We start from the raw sequence: 24,908 nt of genomic DNA, 5'->3' as shown, positions 1-24,908 counted from the left end.
TCAACAGCACATTAACAATATAAACAGGAACAAACAATGAAACTAATCTATTTTTAACAAGAACATGACAAAACAGGAAATAATTTAAACTGAGATCTATAAAAAAATTTATGTCACACCGCACTGCAGATGAGATGAGTTTGCAGATGAGCAATGCATTTAATATATAAAATACAGTGCCTATATGCAGTGTCAGTCAAAAGTTTGGACACACTTTCCCATTGAGTGAAGAAGTTTGTCCAAACTTTTTACTTCTACTGTATTTGTAAATTAAGAATCTACTTCACTCACAGGCATGTTCTCTATCTCCTTTCACATGTAACAGGTATGGAGATGTTATTTGTATACTTTACTGTACATAACCTAACCTTGAATTAATTTGGTCCTGTAATTGTGGCCTTATGCAATAACTCAAGCAATCAAGATAGTTACTCTGTCAAATGCCTGTTATATAAAACCATTTATACACTGGGAGGTTTATCTGCTGTCAGTAGCCACAGAGTAGAAGTCGATGTGGTCAGACAAGGAAAAACATGACCAACCCTCTCAGCTGACAGGACAAGGCCAAACAATAAACGATGCAACTTAAAACTTTGGTATTTTCCTTGGTAAGACAAAACCTTAATGCTACACTGTCAAACATACACTTCCTTCAACTGCCCACTAGTGTTGGGTTTGCTAATGCTGACAGGACCAGTGCTGCTCACTATGTCAGATTTACTGCCTGGTTTCCAACTGGTTTGGCTGATATCCTGTGCAAAATGAAATTGTGGGAGAGCTGTAGGTGTTTTGTGAAGTAGAAGGACACAAATGAGGATTTACACAGAGCTTGGATAAAACCTTTCAACTTTTTTGCTGTTATGCTGCGTTTTTTAAGGAAGGTATGAACCCTAAAAAAAAGTTTAGTAGATTTTACACACACACACACAGACATCCTCTAACAACTTCACTGAAGCAGCTGCTGTGTAGCTGTTGCAGCTCTCAACCTCAGACAAGTAAACCTGCATTCTGCTTCTTTGATGAGCTGAAGAATAACTATTGTCCACAAAAGGAAGCTGATCTAAATCTATAGAGAGTGGCTGCATAAAACTTTTACACAGCTTTTGGACCGTGTGTAAAGGGCTCATAGAGAGGAAGCTCTCGCCCACAGCTCTCCAGTTAATCCAAGAACCTTCTGGGGAGTTATTATATTGTGTTTGGTAAAATGAAGGTACCATTTCCTTAAAAAAGAATTATTACAATCACTTCAATAAACCAACATTAGTAGAGAAACTGAGTGAGTTGAACCTTTCCCAGTCAAAGAAACAATGAAAACATAAAGAAAAGACTTAAATGTACTTCTTTGCTGTTCTTTCACTGAAGATATACCTTCTGGCTCTGATGCATTTGAAGCTTTATCAGCATCAATACTTGGTGCTGCATGAGAAGCTACCTGTTAGCAGTTAGCGGTTAGCAGTTGTTACACCTAAAAATGTCTTGCAGCCACAGATGTGAAGCTTGAAGCTTTAAAGGATGGATTCTCTCATGTTTGGATTTCTCAGATCTACTTAAAATTCAGCTGCCTTGGAGAGTGACAAATGCCCAGAAAGGCCAGAAAGACCAATAAATCAATTTATCATTAAACTAACTTGACAAGGCAAATTAGGAATGACTGCCATCTAAACAGACACCACCACAGAGTGAGTCAAAGTGTTAGGTATGTGTTGCATTTACACTTTTAGTAAAGCACCAACCTCACACTGCCAGAATTAGAAATACCACACTCATGCACATAACTATGTTCATTTTCTTTCAGCATGTTACACCAGAATAGCAACAACACATGGCACCTTTAAAAAGACAATCTGCCCATATAACTTAGCACAAAACAAACAAACAGAAAAAAAAACTATTTCTATAAAATCTTCAACGAATCTGCACATACACAAGTGAGGACTTATTTTCTGGTGACTTATAAGTAGAGAAAACTTTTAGAAAAGCATAATATTGTTTCAGCAGGTAGTTTCCATGGTAGTGTCTGAAACCCATTTTCCACAATAGCCTCAAACACAAATTCATTCAAACAGGCATCATTACTTCTTCAGTGTGTTCACCAATTAAGGTTAATTTTCCATCTTTTTCCATCAGTTGAATCACTGCTCAAAGTCTTCTGCAGCACATCCCAAAGATTCTCAGTGGGGTTCAGAATTGGACTGTGACTGTGAGTCCATGTGCGAAGACAATGTTTATATCTTCCCTGAACCATTTTTTCACAATTTAAACCGTTAAAACCAACATTTTCATCTTGGATATTTGTGAGATTTAAATAAACTATGTAATATAGCAGCTATTTGCTGCAAGTAAAACCTGGTAATCAGGTAATCTGTAATATCTGAATGTATCAGTGCATATGTTGTAGTACCTCATTATCAAGTTTTTAAGTCAAAATAATAACTTTTCCATATTGTTTACTGACAAATGTCATTCAGTACAGACACCTCTGAAATCTGACTGACAGCCCAGGTCATCAGGTGATTGACAGGTAACTGGCACAGGAGGACAGAAACACCTTTCCGGACATGCATGTATCACCAGCATCACTACACCAGTATGGAGTTGATTTTAAAATAGTTTCTTATTCAGTCATCTTTCAAGAATACTGACATTTGGCTGCACATTTCTAGGAAAGATTTGGTTCCTGTGCTAGTACAACTACAAATGTTGTGAAAGGCTAACCTAATGTTAGCCTGAAGCTATGTAGCAGTGCTCGACTTACTTAATCTTAAAACTAAAACTAGATAAGTTTTAAGATGATGTGGGTAAAACCATGTCATATTTATTTTTCAGTGAGTGGTTTCGGGGACCACAAATCAACTCTGGTATGATTTTCACAATGGAGCTGGAAATAAACCATAAAGAGTACTCAAACAATTCTTCAGAATCCAAGTTACTTATCGCTAACTAAGCTAGCGCTACATGATCCAGTTTAAACAGCCGGCTAGCAAAGCTTCCAGCTGATTGAAGTAAGCTACTGCATGAAATGTGGAGAAATACTGTTTCTAAATAAAGTTTCCAAATAATGTTTCTAACTTGTAACAAAGGAGGACACAGATCAGGCCGAGACAAACCTGGCAGCTACCAGTGTGAAGCTAGCCATCCAAGTCATGCACAATCGCTCAACTTCACAAGGACCCAGTCTACCACTTCTACCACTTATTTCATTTTTGGTATGCAACTTTCAAGCAGAGGCCTAAAGGCCCAGAGGTTAAAGGTTCAGGATGAAAGCTAATTGCTTGACATTGCAAATATACATTCATGTGCATTTTTTCATCTGATAAACAGTTCAGTAATTAAAAAAAGATTTCTTTAATGGTGGTTGCATTATCTGCTTAAATGCAGCCACTAACAGTTTGCTCTTAGAGTGAGAAAGGTGATCATTAAATAACTCAAAATGACGTGTGATCAACTTCTGATCACAAGGCAATAGATGTGATAGTAATGTTAGGAACATAACACCACAACAAGCACGTTGTTGAGCAGGTAAACCCTCTTCGTGGCTTCTGCTCTCAGCGGCAGCACAACTGTGACATCTAACCGTGAACGTCAGACCGAAAAACAGCTGGAGGGCCTGACAGGGGGAGGAACAGGAAAAGTAGAATTGAGGAAGGAAGAAAGAACAGAAGAGGAAAAGGAGGACAAAGGGAACTGATGCAAGCTCCACACAGGCTTGAAAAACAAAAACAAGATGAAGCTGTGAATTTAGTGGATGTGGTTGGACAGATGTTTTCTCTAGTTTCCTCTGAATCACTACATGTTTTTTTTATTATCCAGCGGACATCTGATGTTGGAGAACTGTCACTGCAGAGGATGTATTTTTGTTTTGTGTTTTTTCTATTACTGACATTACTCGGGTATAATCAATAACAGATGAGAGGCGAAAGGGACTTGGCTAGCATATGCCCCCCCACCTTGTTTTTGACTGAGAAACACACAAACACAGCGTGAAAGTAAAAGTAAAAATACACACAGTAAATTTACACCAGGTGAAGATTTTGGATGATATTTACACCACTTAACCATTAACTGAATGAAAGAAAATCAATGACAAACCTTCAAAATCAGAAATAATTCCTTCCAAGTGTGGGTTGACTCCAGAATCAGACATCTCTCTTTTTTTTAAATGGTTCCCTGTTAATTTTTTAACAAACAGAATCAATAAGAAACAAGTTTGAGGCTCCAGCTTTGTTAAAGAACTAACTTATTGTCTCTGACTTCCCACTAACTTGTTTGTGTTGCTGCGTTCAGGCTTCAGACTGAGAGAGAAGGCGAGCTTCCTCCCTTCTCCTCCTCCCTGTAGTTAGTAACACACACACCACTCCTCTCAAGTCTTTTGAATATGTGTGTCCCCTGCCCCCCACACACTCTTACGTGCGCGTACAGGCATTTTTGTAGACAACAGACGCTGTCATAAGGCAAGCCTATTTTCAACTAAGAAGGCTCTCAGGTCTGATTTCCTCATTCAGCTTCTGAGCAACAGTGAAAGTGTCTCTTTTCTTTCTTTGGCTGAGAAACTGATGAAAAGTTTGCTTTTGATGTGGTGGCCCTGGTTATGTTCCCCGTCCTTGAATCTGCTCCAGCCAGTTCAGCGACTGATGTTTGCGCTGAGAGAGAAACATTGCTGAAAAGGTGTTGATAAAATAATCTGAAGTTATATCAAAGTGTATTTATTTGCTGCAGAAATCTTTATCCGCTTGAACAACGGAGCAATGATGCTATCACTGCAGAAGCTGATTGGCCATGAGTGTGGGGAGCTTTTGTTGTAGCTTCCTGTTTGCAGCCAGCCATGAATGCAAATGACATTTATGACAAATAAATCCTGATCCAGGGTTAGTTTTACCATTTCCATACTAATGGCAAAGGTCATATGAGTAAATGTAAAAGCAGATCCCCAATCAGCGCTTAAAGGAAACCTAAGACTAAAGCATGGACCACAGGGAGCTGATATTTCCATTTCCACATAGTCAGGGGACATTGTAACACATCAGATGCAATAAATCAAACCACATACAATTTTTCAGCCCAAGTGGAAGCACAAAGGCACAGACCGGTATCTGGCAAGTCTCATCTGAATAAAAAGCTCCATTCTAAAGGGGCACTAATAGGATGCCAAGCACACCCACTGGCCCCTGACCCTAACACCTGAAAGGTCGCTGGTAAGACAGAATAACACTGTGCTGCAGTCTGGTTACTAAATACAACTGCTGTGAAGGTGTCTCTCGACGGAAAGCAGAACATGGTCCACACAGTGTACATGTATCCAAAATTCAGCAATCAGTAGTTAAACTGAGATGAATATCTGACCAATGGTTGCTGGTGGTTGACACAGAACGAGTGACCTCCAAATTCCACCGGGTCCGTGTACGTTGCGTTCCGGCTATGCCACGGTTTTCGACCTCCATGGCTGCTCAGTTTACACCAGCAGCGTGTCAGATGTGGAGCGCCTGAAAGTGCAGTCCGCCTAGCTGGATCCGCGATATCACTGAATCACAGGAGATGTGGAGAATCTTGTGATTCTCCATTTCTGGTGTTTGGCTTTTAACACTAGTTAAGATGTTGGTTTTTGTGATTTTCTTTTCATACTTATTTTAAAAATTACTTTTTACTGTTTTATTGCTTTTATTTTGGTGTGAAGCACTTCAGTCAACTGTGTTGTCTTAAAAAATAAAGTGAAAGTGGAATCATGATTAATTTGTAAGCTGTGATTAATCTGATTGAATTTTTTATTCATTTGACAGCCTTTAGATAGATAGATAGATAGATAGATAGATAGATAGATAGATAGATAGATAGATAGATAGATAGATAGATAGATAGATAGATAGATAGATAGATAGGTAGATAGATAGATAGATAGATAGATAGATAGATAGATAGATAGATAGATAGATAGATAGATAGATAGATAGATAGATAGATAGATAGATAGATAGATATTGCTGCTGTCAGGCGCAAACCTTATATGGTTTTATAATAACTGGGCATAATGTCATCAAACTTGGTATTGTGTTTTACATTATATATCTTTAGTTAAATATTTGTGAAACAACAGACATAAAGGGTGACCAATAGTACTGATTTATGAAGGAAAACAAAAATCACGAATTTTGGACATAGGAGGTTTTTGCCTGACAGCAACAAAGGCTGTCAAATGATTAAAAATTTCAATCAGATTCATCTGATTGTATATATATAATTCCTTGCAAATTAAAATCACCCCGAATGCTCAGGGTTAAATGGAGGAAATGTGGGATTAAACTATCAGAAAGACAGTTTGGCCTTAAGAAGATATCCTGTAAAAGTGAAACATGTGTCATACACTATGACATGTTTAGTGCAATATTTTCTTTATTGTTCACTGAGTGTGAATGCTTTTAATTTTTTCAAGGTTGGTGAGATGAACCATTCCAAATTTGCCCATATCACATGCAAATGTCCACATAAACTGTTCGCTTTGTGTGCACATAACCACTTTGACAATAATTAAACCAAATTTGACATTTTTCAGTAGAGTCAACATGACTGAACATAAACTGCATATTTCTATGTGGATGGTCACCTTCACATAGAAAGCATGTAAACTAATTGATCAGAAAATTAAATCAATGCTCATTGGAATGAATGAGTTGTTCCCTAATGCTGCTTCTAAGTTATTTTGCTGACTTATAAGGTTAAGATATGAATGAATGAATGAATGAATGAATGAATGAATGAATGAATGAATGAATGAATGAATGAACGAAGGAATGAATGAATGATTGAATATAAAAACAACAAAATAAATGGATATATAGATAAATAAATACATAAATAAATAGATAAATATAGAAATGAAAAAATTAATCAGTGAATAACTTACTAAATTAGCAAGTAAATAAACAGAGAGCAATACGGGCATGTGACTGTTAGTGCTTCTTAACTTTAACAAACCATGTGACCGGACGCCACCAGGTCTGTTAGGTATGGAGAAAGGGGAGAAAGTATTTATTTAGTACCTTCCACCTGTGTGTAAGTGGGCAATACATTTGGAAATGTGTGTATCTCCAGGTGATTTCAATGCTTTTCACCAGCAAGAATGTCAGATATAATTAATCTTTGTAGAAATGTGGGAGCTTTTACACCAAATCAGCCCTGATACAGAAATAATTCCATTCAAAATTTTAAAAACAATTAAAGGTCCCATATTATGCAAAATTCACTTTTTAATGGTTTTGGAACAGTCATACTGGTCCCCCCGCATGTGTAGGAGACCCGTAAGTGTGAAACTCTTTCAGGCGCTCTCTCTCCCCCCTGCTCCACCTCTAGGGAAGTAAGCGCTGAAATGAGCTTGTTTGAAAGCGTGTACGTTATGACGTCATAAGGGACAATAACCACTCCCCACAGAGCGATGGACCCGTCTACCGGCTCTCAAAGCCCGCCCTCTAAAAATCACCTAGCGCCCAGTGTTTTTCCCTCTTCGGCAACCCTCGTTAGCGGACATGGCTAAGCCACAGAAGCACTGTTCTGTTTGTGGCTGCATAAATGAACACGAAAACGTTTTTTTACTTCCATCCACTGAACCCACGAGGACTGAGTGGATTAATTTTATTTTTGGAGGAAATGTACCCGGAAAACTTCCAAAGGTTTTGCATGTCTGTGGCCAGCATTTCAAAGAGGACTGTTTCCACAACATGGGTGCATGGAAAGCAGGCTTCGCCAACCGTTTGAAGCTGAAGCCAGGTTCAATACCAACTGTCCGTGACACAGCTGGAGAGGTAAGAGCAGTACTGTTAGTCTTCTTGCTCGAACTTCTTCAGGAATGGGTTCCGGTGTTCCGGCGTTTGTTTATCCTTCACTACGCTGTAATCAGCGTCTAGTAACCGCTAAGGCCTAACCTGTCAATCACCTCATGACGGGCGATGCGATGGGCGGAGCCAACAGCTGAGCTGCTCCACCAGGGTTCCGCCCACCATAAACGGCACATTTCTGAAGCTGCTAAAAAGAGGGAGGTGAAGAGAAGCCGCTGCACTCAAACTGAGGGTCGATTTGTCCATACCATGGTGGAAATATTATATAGTATAATAGTATAATATGGGACCTTTAAATGACCTAACTGAAGCCCAAGAAACTGGGAGATGGTAATGGTTTTCCATTTTGTAGTGTTCAGATGACATTCTGTAAACTTGTGACCATTTATTTGCTAAAAGCCTAAAAATAAATAAAGCCTTTTATTTTTAATAGTAACCAACCCTTGGTAACTAACCCTGACTGACAGCAAGGCTGCTGGACAATAACGGGTGCTCAAAACTGGTTATCATCCACCCCCTCCTAACTCCTGACTCAGCAGTTTTACAACCACATATGTGACCGTTTCATTTAATGCTAAATATAAGGAAGTAATGCTAAAATTAAATTTGAATCAACTAATTAAACTTCAACTTGAGCCAGTCATCTTGACCATGTTTACATGACTACATGCACTGAGTTGCTGCCATGTGATTGGCTGATTAGATATTTGTATTAACAGGTGGACCTAATAAAGAGGCCGGTGGGTCAGTGTATGTGTTGGTCATTGGGTTTTCTGTTCAGAGATGATACGATGACATGGTTCTTTACTGTGCATGTTTGTATTTTCAGTGGAGTTTCTCCATTTTCCACTTTTTGTTAATTACATTTAACAGTTTCTATGTGATTGCTGCACCGATTGATTGTTTTACTGCCTGCTGAAAAGCAAATTACCCCTCAGAGATAATAAAGACTCCCTGAACCTTTAACAGTTAAAAGGAGAAATGCTTCATATTTCACTTTTAGTTTTGTCGTTTTAAAATGAAATTTATGAAGTTCTTCCATATTTTGATGAAGTAAAATATGGAAAAGAAACAAATAGGATTCAGGCAACCAAAGTGGATCTTTCAGATTATGATCCAGCACCACTTGTTTACTGCTGAATGACAGCATATTATTTTCTGCACAATTATGGGCCTTATTATGCACAAGTGTGAGCATGTTGCCTGTATTTTTAGAATGACTTATCCAACAAAATGAGAGGTGTTGATGGGCTGTAGGCAGCCTGAACTTCACATGATCTCACCATACAGTACACATGCACATAACCCAGCCCAGATCCGCAGATATAACCCCAAATAGAGGAAATCAATGAAACCACTCAGCTTTCCATGTTCTGTTAAATAAGTGTACAGGATATCCTCGATGAGTTAACGCCCTGCTGTTCTCCTCTCTCTGCCCTCCCTGTATCTCACCTCATATTGTTTCTTAGATTATTTGGTAGTGATGATAAATGAGGGAGCCATGAAAACAGCCAGCACAGGGAGTAAAGGAAGCCCCACCTTCACTCCTCCTGAGGGAGGACTTCTGACAGGTGATGTTGCTGAACATGATGGAAACACAGGTCAGTTCAGGGGTGGCATAACAAAGATAGCCAAACTTATCTATGTAACAGCTCACTCTCTACTTCTGCAGCTGTAAATTCTTGGTGTGAAGAGGAAATCAGCCTGTTTTTTAAATATTAACTGTGTATGCAGCGTAGCATGGTTGTTGGTACCAGATAAGCTGGTTTGAGTATTTCAGAAACTGCTGATCTACTGGGGTTTCATCAAGAATCTCTAGAATTTAGAGAGAATGGTCCAAAAAAAGAGGAAAGTATTAAGTGGGCAGCAGTTGTCTGGATGTCAAGAGGATAGAAAGGTAACAGTACCTCAAATAGCCACTGGTAACATGGTATGCAATAAACTAGTGACTCCCAACCCTGGTCCTCAAGGCACACTATCCTGCAGGTCTTAGATGTCTCCCTGCTATGACACACCTGATTCAAATCCATGGCTCATTAGCAGACTTATACAGAACTTGTCAGAGATCCATTTAATGTGAATCAGGTGGGTTGCAGCAGGGAGACATCTAAGACCTGCAGGATAGTGTGCCTTGAGGACCAGGGTTGGGAATCACTGCAATAAACCATCACGAAACACACAACACAGCCAACCTTGAAGCAGATGGGCTAAAGCAGCATAAGACCACACCAAATACCACTCCTGTCATCTAAAGACAGGAAACTGAGGCTGAAATTTGCACAAGCTGCGTTTCCGTTACAGTTTTTTGGAAAATAAAAGTATATTTCTAAAATTTCAACAAAGTACAATTGCGATTTGCAGGTGTTTCCACTGACCGCTGTTCAGCACATAAGCCGTTATTCTCGTAAAATCTAGTTTTGCGCAATTCTAGTTTAATGGAAACACAGCTACAGACTCACCAAAACGAAACAATAGAAGATGGAAAAATGTTGTCTGGTCTGATGAGTTTCCGTTTCAGCTGCACATTCAGATGGTCAGAATTTGTTCCAAACAACATGAGATCATGGATCCATCCTGCCTTGTGTCAATAATTCACTCTGGTGGTGGTAGTGTGATGGTGTGGGGGCTATTTTCTTGGCACACTTGGCATACCACAGTCTGAGTATTGTTGCTGACCCCTTTATGACCACACTGTAGCATCTTCTAATGGCTACTTCCAGCGGGATAATGCACCATGTCACAAAGCTCAGATCATCTTCAACTGCTTTCTTAAACATGACAATAAGTTCACTGTACACCAATGACCGCCACAGTCAGCAGCTCTCAGTCCAATAGAGCATCTTTGGGATATGGTGGAACAGGAGATTCTCATCATGGATGTGAAGCCTCAGCAATTGTGGTGCTATCATGTCAATATGGAGAAATGTTTCCAACACCTTGTTGAATCTATGACGCAGAGAATTAAGGTAATTCAGAATGTAAATGGGGGTCCAACCTGGTAGTAACAACCTAATAAAGTGGCGTCTGGGTATATACTGATCAATGATAAAATCTCTTGTGTAGACTCTGGTCTTTCCTCTTAACAGACATGACTTATTTTCAATAGAGGACTTTATGAACCTGCACTTTCAAAAACTATCTGTTCCACTTTAAATATCTGACGCTACGCATGCACTTAGTGTGATGTTCTTCCTGTTTAACTGGCAGAACTTTAAGGCGACCAATATGCCTGTTCTTCGTTTCCATTTCTTGAAACCATATGGGACAGCCATGTCAGATGACATGTCCTCTTGAACATATTATTATAATCCTGACCAGACGAGGCGAAAACAAAAAAAGAGATTAGAGGACACGTGGACGAATGGATGCGATGCAGATGTTTGCACAGTAACGGTGTCTAAAAGCCTATTTCTGTACCACGATCCAGGTTTCCTCAAAACAACATCTGAGGAGATCACGGGTGGGTGGAGTTAGCACTGTGGCTGGGTTGTCAAGACAACAGGTCCAAACAGAAGTGGTTAGCACAGGTTGAAAACCAGGAAATGGCCTATCCCAAGCAATGCTTCCTCAAATTAAAGGGACAAAAGGCTTAGTCAAATCTGAGTACTGTGTTTTCCTGATGGAAAATTAATGCTTTGTAACTTTACTTCTCTTCTATGTTGGCATCTCTCCCCAATCTAATGTCAACGTGTCAAATTCCTCCTCATCGTATAAACAAAAATATCCCTCTGCAGAGTATAAATCATTCACAGAATAGACTCAGGCTGCTCTGAGCAGGAGACAATAACACAGCAATAGTGCCATCAAGTGGAAATAAAAATAGGAGTTCAGTGTCAGCATGACTGAACTCAACTTCTTTTTTTTATTAACAAAGTAATTCAAAGCTTCAATTGCAGTGTTGCTCAGCTCGGTGCTGAGAATAACTGTGAGGTTTTGGATTACCATTAGCATGTCAGTGTAGACTAAATGTAAATGAACTAAGCTGAAGAGTTTGCTAATTAAAGGTCTCTAGTGGGAGATTTCCATGACATAAGCTCTTGGGAAAAGCAGTTCCCCCATACAGCAGATGCAGAGCAGTATGGAGGGTCTGACGCATCCCAAAAATTTCTCAAGGGTCTGTTAAAACAGCATCATATAAGCAGACACAAGCCCGATCCCCCGCAACTTAAAATAAACCACAAGTCAGAATTAATCTGACAACTACTTTCCTCCCCCCTACCCCCAGATAAAGTCCAATCATATGGTGATGGTATGAAGATTTAATTCTGCCCATCTATCAATAGATTGTAGTTGTGTATGTGGGTCATCTGTGAATCTGTATGCAAGCCTGCCAGTTACAGCACCACTTTGCTGTAGGAGATTACACTTTGCCATTCAGTGACAGCACATCACATGAGGTTAACTCACTGGTTCTGCATATGGGAACTATTCAGAAACATTCTGCACTTCACAATGAGCTTACTGTAGCCCTGGCTGCCCATTCAGAAAGAGGGGGTGAGAAAAACAGTCTTTCGGTTAAGTTTTGTAGCTCTGACTATATCCACAAGAACATCAGAAGCTGACCAGTAACACACAAACACAGATAAAGACACACACACAATGGTTTCTGAGAGGGTCCTTCCGACACAAACAAAGCAAACACAAGCAGGGTGACTTCTAGCAAAACAACCTCCACACCAGTGAGGAGAGCTGCTCCTGTTGTGGTCTAACAAAGAGAGGACAGAAATGAGATGCAAAGACCTGCAACTTACCGGCTATTCTGTCTCGCTCCATAACTCAACAGCCACCTCAAATAGCTACATGAAACCTCTCGCTTTTCTCTCCTCTCCTCTTCTTCCCTTCATTCCCTCCCTTTTTCTGCAGGGAGACTTCCCCTTTTCTTTTGACTTAGTCACCCTGTCCTCCTCTTTCAGCCCTCCCTCTCTCCTCCCTCCTTTTCCTCCGTCTGTCTCTGTTGCTCTAACTTCCTCTAACTTTTAATGTCTTCAGTCTGTCAGAATAACAAGTGAGCAGAGCAGACGTCCGCAGCCATGTGCAAGTCAGATGGAGTCTCGCTCTCTTGCTTTTTCTTTCATATGTGGAAACTCTTCCCAGTTCTATTTTTTTATTTTTTTTTATTTTAAGAGTTATTGATAATTACAAAAGGTTCTCATCCTTGTGTTTTTTTTTTTTTTTTTTATCTCCCCTGGACTGGAGATAAAACACTTCACTAAGGAAACTCATGCATCAGTTACACTTCAACAAGCTTTGAATCACCATGACAAGATCTCCCTTAACAATCATGTTTACCTCCTGTGCATGTCTCTGATCACCCCCTGGATCCTCTCTGTCAGATATAACATGACAATATCACTGCATTGTTATGCTGTGAATCAAAACCATGTTTTATTTCTTTAACAAAAATCAGTTACAAGAGTGTTTCCACACTGAAACACACTGAAGGGTGTCATGCCACGACAGCACCTCACAGCAGTCTGACTACCACTTAATTATGACGTCCCATCTTATTTGAATTCATGCTTGTGTTGTTCTTACTCTCAAATGTAAGTCGCTTTGGATAAAAGTGTCTGCTAAATGACTGTAGAATAGAATAGAATAGAATAGAATAGAATAGAATAGAATAGAATAGAATAGAATAGAATGCCTGACCCTGTGCTGCCACAAACAAGGTCAAGGGCCACTTAGTGAGCTCCTGTCTTGATGAAGTCATTAATGCGCACACACACACACACACACACACACACACACACACACACACGCACATACACATGCACATGCACATTTTTGTGCAGAAGAGAAGAAGTAGTACCATATCTCACCACACAGCTGAACTCTTGACTCACATCCTCTTCCTTTTTCTTACAAGAGACGTCCCTTCATAACCCTGACCCTCCAGATTTACACGTAGCAACAAAACTAGTTCCAGCAAACTAAGCATTTTTCTGCAGCCCTGGAACTGCTGAACAACAGAAAATGTATGTTAGACATGATTTTTGGCACCCTTTTGACAGCTGCCCAAACAAACTAGATAACAAATTACTCTCATCTGTGCTTAATTTCCAGCGGTCACCAATGAGTTATGGTAAATCATTAAATAAAAGGAGGCCGACTGTTTCAAATTTCCCTTCTCACAATCATGTGACACAATCGGTGTCAGAAAATTTGGTGGGAGGTATAGGTCTCAGATCTTTCAGCAGGTCAGGAACGTAAAGCAAGCAAACAGCTAAAGAAGAGTTGAAAAGAAAAGGATTCGATGTTTTAAACATATGTGGTGAGTGAAAACAACCCAGATGAATCAGTTTTTCCAAATAATACTCTCACAATTCTTGGTTAAAATATGTAAGATAATATTATGTCCTGAAGGTGTTGTTTTTTGTAACACAGTTTTATGTGACAAAAGGAATTACAACCCAAGCATGTAGACCTAACCTTGTACATTAGCCATACTTTTAACTTGTAACCTCAAGTGGGTGAGACATGCAGTAGAAATTGAATAAGAAAGGAACGAGATTTGCAGGAAGAATCAGAAACCAAGGAGATCTTGGACAGACAGAAAGTATTGAAAGTAACGTTCTGTAGAGTGGTGGCTCAAACTTGCATGGAACTGGATCGAGGAGGAAGGGCTCAAATGCCAACCAGAGACTTAAAGCCAGTGTCCTTGGATACAGTCTGAAGTAGGCACCAGGAACCAGGTAGTTGCAAAAAGGACAGGTAAAAGCTATCCAAAGGGCTAGGGCAGGAGGAAAAATACAGAAGGCAAACAGGGTAATAAGCAAATAAGAAATACAACTACAATATGTGAAAATACTTTTGCGATGTAAATAAACATACAAAGAAGTTGGTTGGCAAGTTTGCACTTGCAGGTTAAGGGAGAGTCGTGGCTATGACATCATCAGTTCAGGAAAGATGCATATAGGTTGTAAACACGGAAACTGTGCTGTTTTCAGATTTATTCAGTTTGGGACCCAGTTTCAAAGAAATTACATCATTATGTAGGAACGCATGGAGACATGGGGAGTTTACATGCTGGCAAATCAAAACTTAAGCTGCATTTCTGACGGAAATTAAGTAAGAAAAACATCATACGCAAGTATATTTTATTAAGATAAAATTAAAATATCCCAATTATATGGGACAAAAAATCATCTGCGTCTATTTCTGAAAGTACTTTAAATATAACAGAGTCATTTCATGGAAGCATTTAAATTTACTTCTCTGATCTTTTTGGCTGTATTTGATCTATTTTTTTTTTTTTTTTTTTTACCTAAATCTATAGTTAAAGCTTTATATATAGATTTAAATGTCTCCTTTAATACAGTGTAAAATACATTGATTGCATATTTTGTTCCCATGACAAATTATATTGTTTTTTTAGTTGATTTAACTTATATTGTCAAGCCTTCAATGAATGTGTACTTGGAATATAACAAAAAAAATTATACACAGATTTTGCTTTTTCCCAGTTATGGCTTTTTTAAAAAAAAAAAATAGATAATTATTTATTAAAATAATAGCCTTTGATTCTGTACCTGAGTAACCTCTCCACCCTGTTACGCAGATGATCCTCCTCCCATTAAAACAGAGGTGTGATCCATGTAAACATGAACATGAGGAAGAGGCATCACTGAAGCCTTCTGGACATCAGGACACCAGAGACACCTTCTTCACACTTTATTCTAGTCATTTACCTTCTGATGTTGTGTTTGTCAAACTCAATTACGCAACATCATTACATGGAAAAAAGATACAAAACTATTATTTATTAAAAATGTTTTTGTTATTTTAAGAATATATGGTAATTCTGAATCTCATGCATGCTTCTCTTTCTGGCATCCAGTAGAGAAGTGGTTAGTTTGGGCCAAAATCACAACCCCATCACATTCAACCCTGTTATGTGTTAAAGTTACATGTTTAACTGTAACGGGCTGTGAGCTTGTGACGGGGTTGTGATTTTAACACTTTAGTTAAAGTCCAGTTCTTGTGGAATGACTGCGGCTGGAAAAACAGAGTGAGGAATTAAACATAAATAGTGTGAACATTTTTCCTCTGTAAGGTAACAGTTGGATAAAGCAGTGATAGGACGCGATTGTGCTCCTCCAGACATGAAGTGTTGACAAGCCTTTCTTTATCTGACGTGGCCTGATTGCAGGAACATGCACTCCTCATTCTGAGAGGCCACGAGTTTGTTTCAGTTTGATTTTAATGCTTGTAAGACAAAGAACTTAAATTCAGATTTGTTAACACCTATATGAATAAAATGGTCAAATAAAGTGAAGTAGGAACATTTACACATACTGAACATATAAACACACAGATAGCCTCCACTCTCTGGTAGTCCATGCACTTTTTTAACATGTAGTCAAGAACTGAGGAAAGGTAGAGCAGGAAGCTCATTAGGGGCCATGAAGTGGAGGCTGGGTTGATTTAGGGACCATACTTCCCAATTAAATGATGCCTAAATTTAGTGTAACAGCATGATTTATATAAGCTTAATAAGTGTGATTTATCTTTCCTATTAAATTTTCAATAGTAACAATAATCATCTTCATCTTTTAAGATTATGCAGCAATGAAAGGAAAATAATAAAACTAGCAGAGTAAAAAAAATATTGCTAAAGATCTTCCATGATGAGGAGGCTGATACTGACTTGAAGGCAGAGATGGGAATTCAAGTTGGGACTTGAACTCAAGTCACATTTCTACTGACTTGAGACTTGACTTGGACTTGCAGCAAAGGACATGTGGCCATCTCTGCTTGGAGGAGACTGTGTCAGAGCAGCCAGATGCACCTTCCAGGAATGACTGTAATATTTTAACTTATAACAGTTTGAAAGTGTTCCTGCAACTTTCAGATGCAATAAAATATATTTAAATCATTAAGACTTTTATGTTTTTCTGTCTTTTAAAAAACAAGACATGATACTGTGTGACAGTATAAAAGATAAAAAAAAACATCTGATTTCATCTGATCATTTATTATTGTGAGATAAGCAACTTAGAGCTTCTAAATTCTAAAGTTTGGGTTCAGAAGTCCCTGTTAGGACATTGTTGGTCAAAACTACCTGAACTTTATTGTGAAGGTATAATATTCTAGTAAGGTGCGAAGGGTCAAAAAAGAAGACTGAATATTTAAAATACAGACACACTGCTGACTGTCCATGTGGTAACTCTAATACCAGCCATATACATGTTAACTGAATCCAGTAATGTGGAGCTTTAGCAGCAGGACAGGTTGGTCTACTGTATGAAATGCTTTTAAAGTTGTTGTCCTTTCTCTTTTTTTTTTTTTTTTTAAGAGAAAGCTGCAGTATTTCTCCTTGATTCTGAATGATATATTTTAAACAAGAGTAGAAACAATTACAGTGTTGTGCTTTTTCTCTACAACAATAATAACATTTACCAGCCAATTAATTGCATTAGTTCAGCACTAGGTACATGATTCTGCCTGATTTAATGACAAAAAAAAAATATATAAATAAAAAATGGTAAATGTTTCACATGTTTTTCATCTTTTTATACAGCTTTAAAGTACAATTCTTTTCAGTTTAGCTGAAAGTATTTTACTGAGCTGTAAAATTAATTTCCCCAAAATTCCTGAAGCCTGTTGTTTACATTTATGTTGAAGAGTAAGATCTGACTTCATTAATGAACAACTGTTATTACAGTAATAGTAGCAGTAAACACAGCAGTAATAGCAGTTCATTTTCACGCCTCAGTATTCACGTATAAAATAACAAACAAAACAAATCCATGAAAAACATATTCTTTAAAAATACAAAAGAGTACAAATTCAGGGTAGAACTTCAAACAATTTGTATATCTATGTTGTGAAGTTGTGGAACAGATGAGGTGAAGAAGTAAAGTGTCCAAGCATGACCAAGTTCAAAGAACAGAGCAAAAAATCTGCTTTTGTTAATTACAGAAGAGAAGAAGGGCTTTGGCTAGGTGCTCTTACTAGATTATTATTATTATCTATTTATTTAATATTTATTGATCTTGTTTGTTTTCAGTTGTGCATTTGTGAAAACATTTCTGTGGTGATTTCTGTAGGTTTTGTAAAGATGAGTTATTAGGTTCTGTAAATATGAGTGTAGATGTGAATTGTGTCATTGGGTGTAAACAGGAAGCTGCCTAACTGACTGACTGTGGTGGAAGAAGCTTGAGCTTTTTATAACCATTCTATACTAATATTGTATTATTTCAACATGTTCAAATAAATCAAACAAAAAATAAAAGTAAGACACTGGGTCATGGGGCCTAAAAAGACATAAGTCAGACGAACCTGTTTCAAAGAGCAGAGACTATGACTGCCTCCCTCACTCATACCTCACCACATTTCCTCTCAGCCATCTAAACCTGCTAGCAAGATACAGTCTGACCCTCCTCCAATACACTCACACACAACTCAACATACATTTTTGTGTTACATGCAGAGGAAAAAAAACAACAAAAAATGACTTATCCAAACAGATTCTTTAAATATCACAGTACATACTACAAATACACACACACACTCCCTTTTTCACTGACATAGAAACTCCCATTACAAACACATAGCCTATATTTGCACCCGATGAGGCAGATGGTCATGAGGCTCAAATGGACACGTGCATTTGATCACTCATGCGAGACAAACTCAACCCCCCCACACTGAGTCAAACATAAAAAATAAAAAAATAAAAAGTGTATCACACATTGACTAAGAAAGGATGGTGAGCCTTGGGGTGCGCATTAATGTAAGCTGTCATTTCAGAGCACGACCTCTGGCCAAACACGTGACTCAGAAAAGCTAAATTTAGTTATATAATGGTTGGGCAGAGAGCTCACCATCTTGCCAGCCAACACTAAAGGGATGCCTGTGGGGCAGCGATGCACAATGATGGAGAAAGAGCAGTACGAGGTGGATAAAAGATAAAAAGAGAGGACAAGCAATCAGCAGGGGAGGTGAAAGTGGTAAATAGAGGGGAAGAAGAAAGGAGATGTGGGAGATGAAAGCTTCTTGTGTCTACAGGGGTGAAAACACATGTGAGAGGGATCTACACACACTCACTCTTGAGACAGACTTCTGTGCCATGATGTGCAGCAGATGCAGGTTGAACTGACAGTTCGGTACTGATGCCACCACTGAACTCTAGGATTTTGTGCTTTCTTACAGCTGTTAACAGCTGTATTAGCCTTCGATCAATAGAAGCTACGGGCTTTCCATCTCTGTTAAGCGTTAAAACAGCTGAATGCATCTGCAAGTTGAATCATCGTGCCTGTAATCTCCACCTGTAGGAGCTGTACCCTCACCCCCTTGTTACATTTTAGATTAAAGTACTTTTTTAAGTATACAGCGTAACAGTCCGAGCTGCTACACAGTGATTAACAGGCAAGTGAAAATCTGGCTTGACCTTCGCAGACAAGCACCTATCACAACACAGAGAGGGAAAAAATAACAGAATTCACACTACAGTGCAAACACAAATATACTTATGACACACAATGCCTAACCAAACATACACACACACACACACACACACACACACACACACACACACACACACACACACACACACACACACACACACACACACAGCTCCCTCAAGTCTTTCATCCAGAGATTCAAGAATCCTGTCTGCATGCAGGAGATGGTGGAGAGTGAAACAGTGATTTGGTGCTGCAAGCCACAGTCTGATGACTTCATAAGACAGACATGCAGCACCCACCTTCCCCCGGCTTCATCTCAGTCATACACACACTAACAGAGGTCGGGTGCTGTCCTCCTCATTTCAGGACCCCAATATAGCAGCTGTTCCAGCCACCACATGCAACCTGGGGCATGTAAAGAGAAGAAACAACTCCTCACATCACTCATCTTCACAAACTATATATAGATCTGAACCACATGCTCTAATGCAAACCTTGAGGAGATGGGCATATAAACACTATAAACAAATAGTCATTCCATCCGTTGCTCCATTTCTGTTTTGTAAATGCTTTTATACTAAATGACTAAATCACAATAGACCCAGGAGTGATTCAGACACTTAAGACAGCAGGACATTTTAGTGAAGTAAACAAAAAGCATGATGCCAACTAACTTTCACCAGCAACATCCAGCAGTTGTGCTCCCTAATTTACCCAAACTCAGCACATAAAGCTCATTATAGGCACTGCTTTAACTTATTGAGCAACACCTGGCCAATCATACATACATACAAATGAAATCATATCCCTACCAAGGCTAACACAATAATGCAATAAACAAAAGCAAAGCACAGTAATAAACAAGGGCTTTAACTGTAGGTGTGCACATCCAGAAAAGTCAGTCATTACCTACACTTAAAAGCTCAAGTAGTCCCTCCAAAAAGTCCTAAAAGATCTCAAATATGACAGAATTTCGTTAGCAAAAAAAAAAAAACAAGAAAAGAAAATATTAATTAAATTAATTAGATACAGCATAAGAGAAAACAGAATTTTTGAGTATTTATGGTTTAACAGGGGAAAAAACAGCTAAAGGCTAGATGAGGCTTAGCCAGGCTAGGCTAAGCTAAGCTAGGCAATCACAATTGAACTTTGAATCTCGTTAAAAAGTCTATTTCACTTAGTGAAATAACCTGAAAGTATCCAACTATAGAAGTAAATGAAATCTCCAAATGCAAAATGCTTTCTTTCAAGAAGCACTACTGAACCTTGGCAGATTTTCTCAGAGAGTCACCCCCCAAAACTTTGGTTAATTCAACATCCATCTTGTGTCTTACCTGCTCTCCAGCCAGTAAAAGTCAGTCTGATGTCAACTCTTCTCTCTCTCTTCCTCTGTCCTACTTCTCTCTTTCTTTTCCTCTCTTCCTCAGACAATGTTCCCTTGTGTTTCTTAGATGAAATCAGCCATGGTGTGCATTCAAAATGGCCAGTGTATTGTTTTCCAGTTGTTACCTTGTGACGCGGTGCATCTCAGCTGTAACGTGACGCTGTGTCCTGGAAGTAAAAGTTGTGAAGTGTGGTTTCTCAGCCTCGAGATGCTGTAAGGCAACAACAGCTCCAGGAATGTACATAATAAATGTCACTGGAAATGAGTCAGAAAAGCACATTTCTAAAATCACAAAGTCACAAAAAGCTACTTTAACATCTCCTTTAAAATACATGAAGCATCCTTTGCAAGTGCAACTTTCAAGGCAATGCTCTTTTAATTTATCCAGTTGTTCTAACTGTGACCCATGTGGATAATTACAAGGACAATGGGCTGTGAGCGGATAGTGACAACATGTTTCACCTTTGTTTTTTTCTTTTCTTATAATGAACCTTGACAAAAGTAATATTTTACAATACAAAACATTATGCAGGATCTGTGTAACATTATAATGTGAAAATTTGTTGAAAATCTGTAGTTTCTATGCTCCAGACCCACATCACAGCTTAGTGGAAGTGGAGTCTAATTGCAGTGGGGTCGTTTTAAATCTTTCCAAATTTCTCCTGTGACATTTTTTAAATGAGGTGAAAGAAAGTTTAGGAAGAAATCAGGAAGAGATTATATTTATAGGTTATTTGACTGGACCCAAAGTTTCTGATGTGTCCTCACCAGACACACCTTTATCCACACTTTAACAGATGCTGCCAACTTTAATAACTAAGACCAAATAAGCCCATTTATCCAACTAATGCTGGGGTGGATGTAGAGATGTGATACAAACACAAAACCATTAATCAAAATCTTAAAGGATCCAAACTTTTAACCTTTTGTTGATACTGAATAAAAGTCAAAGAGATTCATCTTCTGGGGACCATTAATGTCTCCAAATAATTCAAAGGTAGTCCATCAAAAAGTTTAAGATATTTCGGGCTGGCCTACAGCAGTGGAATAACCAGCAGACCAAAACGTAAATGGAAAATCCACACAGAAACACTGGTCTTTGTAATTACTCTCTGTCGATCACAAATTGTGAACCACAGGATGTGTTTCACAGCTCATAAAATCACTAGTCAAAACAAAGTGCAAAATTCATATCCAAAGTCTGAGATAATCTCAAGTCTGCGTTTTCAACCAATACTTTCAAAGATAAGAAAAAGAAATCATTTGACAATAACAACAACACACACAAACACAGAAAAGAACATGCCATTCAACTCCACTTCACAGAAACCCCATTCATTTAAGTAATAACTCACATGGGCTTCTCTCTTCCATTTCTCTGGCAATTTAAATCCCATTCTCAGGTCATTTGGGCTGTCAGAGGCAGTAAAAGTGCTAGTACAGCAGTCAGTGTGTCTGTCTTTTCCTGCATGACTGTGGTAACACTGTTGGCTATTTCCTCCTCACCATAAGGTAATCATTAGATGTGAGTATGGGCAACATTCGATGTAAAATGGGATGTTCGCAAAGTTCTTGATCCCTTGCAGGAAATAAGGGGCCTGATAGCGGCTGATAAATATGTGGACAGTACAGATATTTCACAAGGAGTGGAGGGCACCATCAAACTCCTGCTGTATTTCATTAACCCTGCAGGATTTTTAATTCTAGGGTTTTGAGTGACACAGGCAAAAATAAGAAAAGCCTTTATATTGGCTGCACAAAGTGAATGTGTAAAGATGGAACAATCACTTTTTGCTACACTGTCATATGCATCATGGTGCGTCCTAAAAGCTCATTCAGCTTAACTTCGCTTAGAGGAATCAAGCTTTGCAATTTGACTAATTATCATAAGGCGCAGAATCCTGCCACATAAGCTTAAAGCCCCCTGCTTTCACCTCCATTTCTGTAAATTAGCCTGAACTGATGGAGGAGGGAGACTGGAAGAGAAAGAAATGGAGAAAGGAAAGAAAGTTCCTGTGGTTCCCTGTGGCTTGAGAACTCTGTAATCAGCATGCCAAACTCCTGATGTCTAAATCCACAACTCGGACCCAGACGGAGCACATATACTCAACAGATATTCACACATGAACACACAGAGCGAGCTCCTGACATATGAGCTCTGTGGTGATCTCTGTTTATGTGGAGTTTGGCAAAGGAGTGTGTCTTTAGTAAATACAAATGAAGAAGAAATACATAGTGTATCTATGTGGTTGTACACAAGGCCATTATGAAATGGTTTTAAACTGTATAATTTCAATACCATCTGAGATTTCGGCTTAAAACGACCCATTTTGGTTTATTTTAGGTTTATACTCGAATTGTTAAATTAGGGTTTTTGAAATGTGAGTTTTTGATGAGGACTAAATTGGTATATCAACAGTGAAAAAAATATGTAATGGGCACATAATTTCTAAATATCAAGTCTGAGAAATCTGTCTTGCATTTTGGTGATATCACCTAATCTGCAGTGGAATTATTTTTCCATTTGTACAATACTCAATTACAATTTTTTGTCACTTTTACTGAAGCATTTTCATTTTAGTCTATTTGAAATATGATCCTTTTTGTCTTACTATATATTTTTTGACAGCTTTATATATATATATATATATATATATACAGTATATATATACTTTAATGATTTTAGCAAATAAAAGTGTGAAATCAAAAATCAGGCAAATTGTACACCCAAAAAACAGAAGATAGAGCATAACATTTGAAAATTTATATGCACGGCAGTGAACAAAGAAAACTGAGGAATACATATATTAGATATGGGAAGGAATAATAAAATACACGTAAGGAGTAACTGCCGACTGTTAAATTAATAAATAAAGAAAAAGATTAATGACAGAGTGACTGAATAAAAAACCAAATATAACATCTACTGAGTTAAAGCAACACAAGTTTCTGACCTTTAAACCTTTGACTTGTTTTGATGGCACACTGACATTTATTATGTACGTTCTTGGAGTCGCCGTTGCCCTTTAACGTCCTGAGGCTGGTAAACTGCACTTCACAACTTCTTTATCCACCCGCGGGCGTCACTTGACAGCTTTGTTTTGCTTTACAGCATCGCATCACACACCAGCAACTGGATATCGACATACTGGCTGTTGTGAATGCACATCATGCCAAATTCAGCAAAGTAATGAAGGAGGACATTATCAGAGGAAGACTGGAAAAGAAATAGAGGAAGGGCTGGAGGCAAGAGAAAAGACAAGAGCCAACATCAGACTGACTTTTACTGGCTGTAGAGAGCTAAGAGAAGAAGAATGTCAAACGGATGCCAAATTAGCCTTAATTAGAGGGCATCAAAGTGCAAAATCTGCCAAGTTCAGTAGTTCAGTTTTAAAAGATCTGATTAGTAAGAACAGCCTGAGACTTTATAGCATTCATAAGGCTAAATTAAAAAGACTGGATCCATATCAGAATGTGGATTTATATTAAAAGCTTGCCACAAGTAAGCTGACTCATAAAAAGTTAATCTGGTTTTCATGAGAATCATCTTTTTCTTTTTTTCAGTGATTCTGCTGACTGATAGAAAACCTAACAAGTCCTCTGTGTTGGGCAGCCTCTACCAAAGCACCAGCTCTGAGTTCTGTTTCCCAAAGAACTGTTACTTATCTGTATTGTACTGTATGTCTGTAACCTGTTTTGTTTGTGTCTGGACAGGTCACTCTTGGAAATAAGACCCTGTGTCTCAGTGAGTTAAACATATATAGATACAGGTAAAATAATATTTGAAAAATTTAACAAAAATGATCAAAATCCAGACCAAACTATAAGCGTTTCCTCTGCTGTCCATGTTACAATGCTCCACCAAGTTTCATTACTTGAAATGAAACCCTAACAGTGACATAACCCTGCCTATGTTCTTATCATAGAGAGCGCAAAGTAAACCAGTCGTATAATGTCTTAAGCTGAGAAAACATTTTGCACACATGACTGAATTTCAACTTACTCACCACCAATGCTTGTTTTTAAATTGTCACAATTCATGATACATCCTTATAAGGTTAACAAAGCTGTCTGTATTCGCATAGCAAAAAATTATAATGTTAACAAAGAAATCATGTGAAAAATGAAAGAATCCTAACATCAGGTGTTCCTTTAATGAACATAAAGCTGGATTATTCACAACTGGCTGGCTGTTCGTCATGGTAAGCAGCAGTGACATGACCCGTTTTCATGCTTATATTGTTCACAGGGGGTTTTGTTGAGCTGAAACGTCATCGTCCACCATCTCTATTT

General features: G+C 38.4%; 1 protein-coding gene across 3 annotated transcripts in view; it reads right to left on the bottom strand.

Moving 5' to 3' along the window:
• LOC121638714 (septin-9-like) overlaps window positions 1–24,908 on the bottom strand; it is an 82,114-nt gene that overhangs the window by 50,934 nt on the left and 6,272 nt on the right. The window contains exon 1 of one of the 3 annotated variants that reach the window (XM_041983656.1): window positions 12,575–12,671. The exons of 1 other annotated variant lie outside the window; for it this stretch is intronic. In XM_041983656.1, coding sequence (XP_041839590.1) covers window positions 12,575–12,596 — 22 coding nt within the window. In that variant the 5' untranslated portion in view covers window positions 12,597–12,671. Of the gene's footprint in view, window positions 1–4,089; window positions 4,231–12,574; window positions 12,672–24,908 lie in introns of those variants that run through there. One more of the 3 variants, XM_041983655.1, reaches the window with a different exon arrangement.

This window comes from Melanotaenia boesemani, chromosome 4, assembly GCF_017639745.1.
Source record: "Melanotaenia boesemani isolate fMelBoe1 chromosome 4, fMelBoe1.pri, whole genome shotgun sequence".
Lineage (NCBI taxonomy): Eukaryota > Metazoa > Chordata > Actinopteri > Atheriniformes > Melanotaeniidae > Melanotaenia > Melanotaenia boesemani.
Note: the sequence above shows the minus strand (reverse complement) of the source record. Positions and strands in the feature narration are given on the sequence as shown.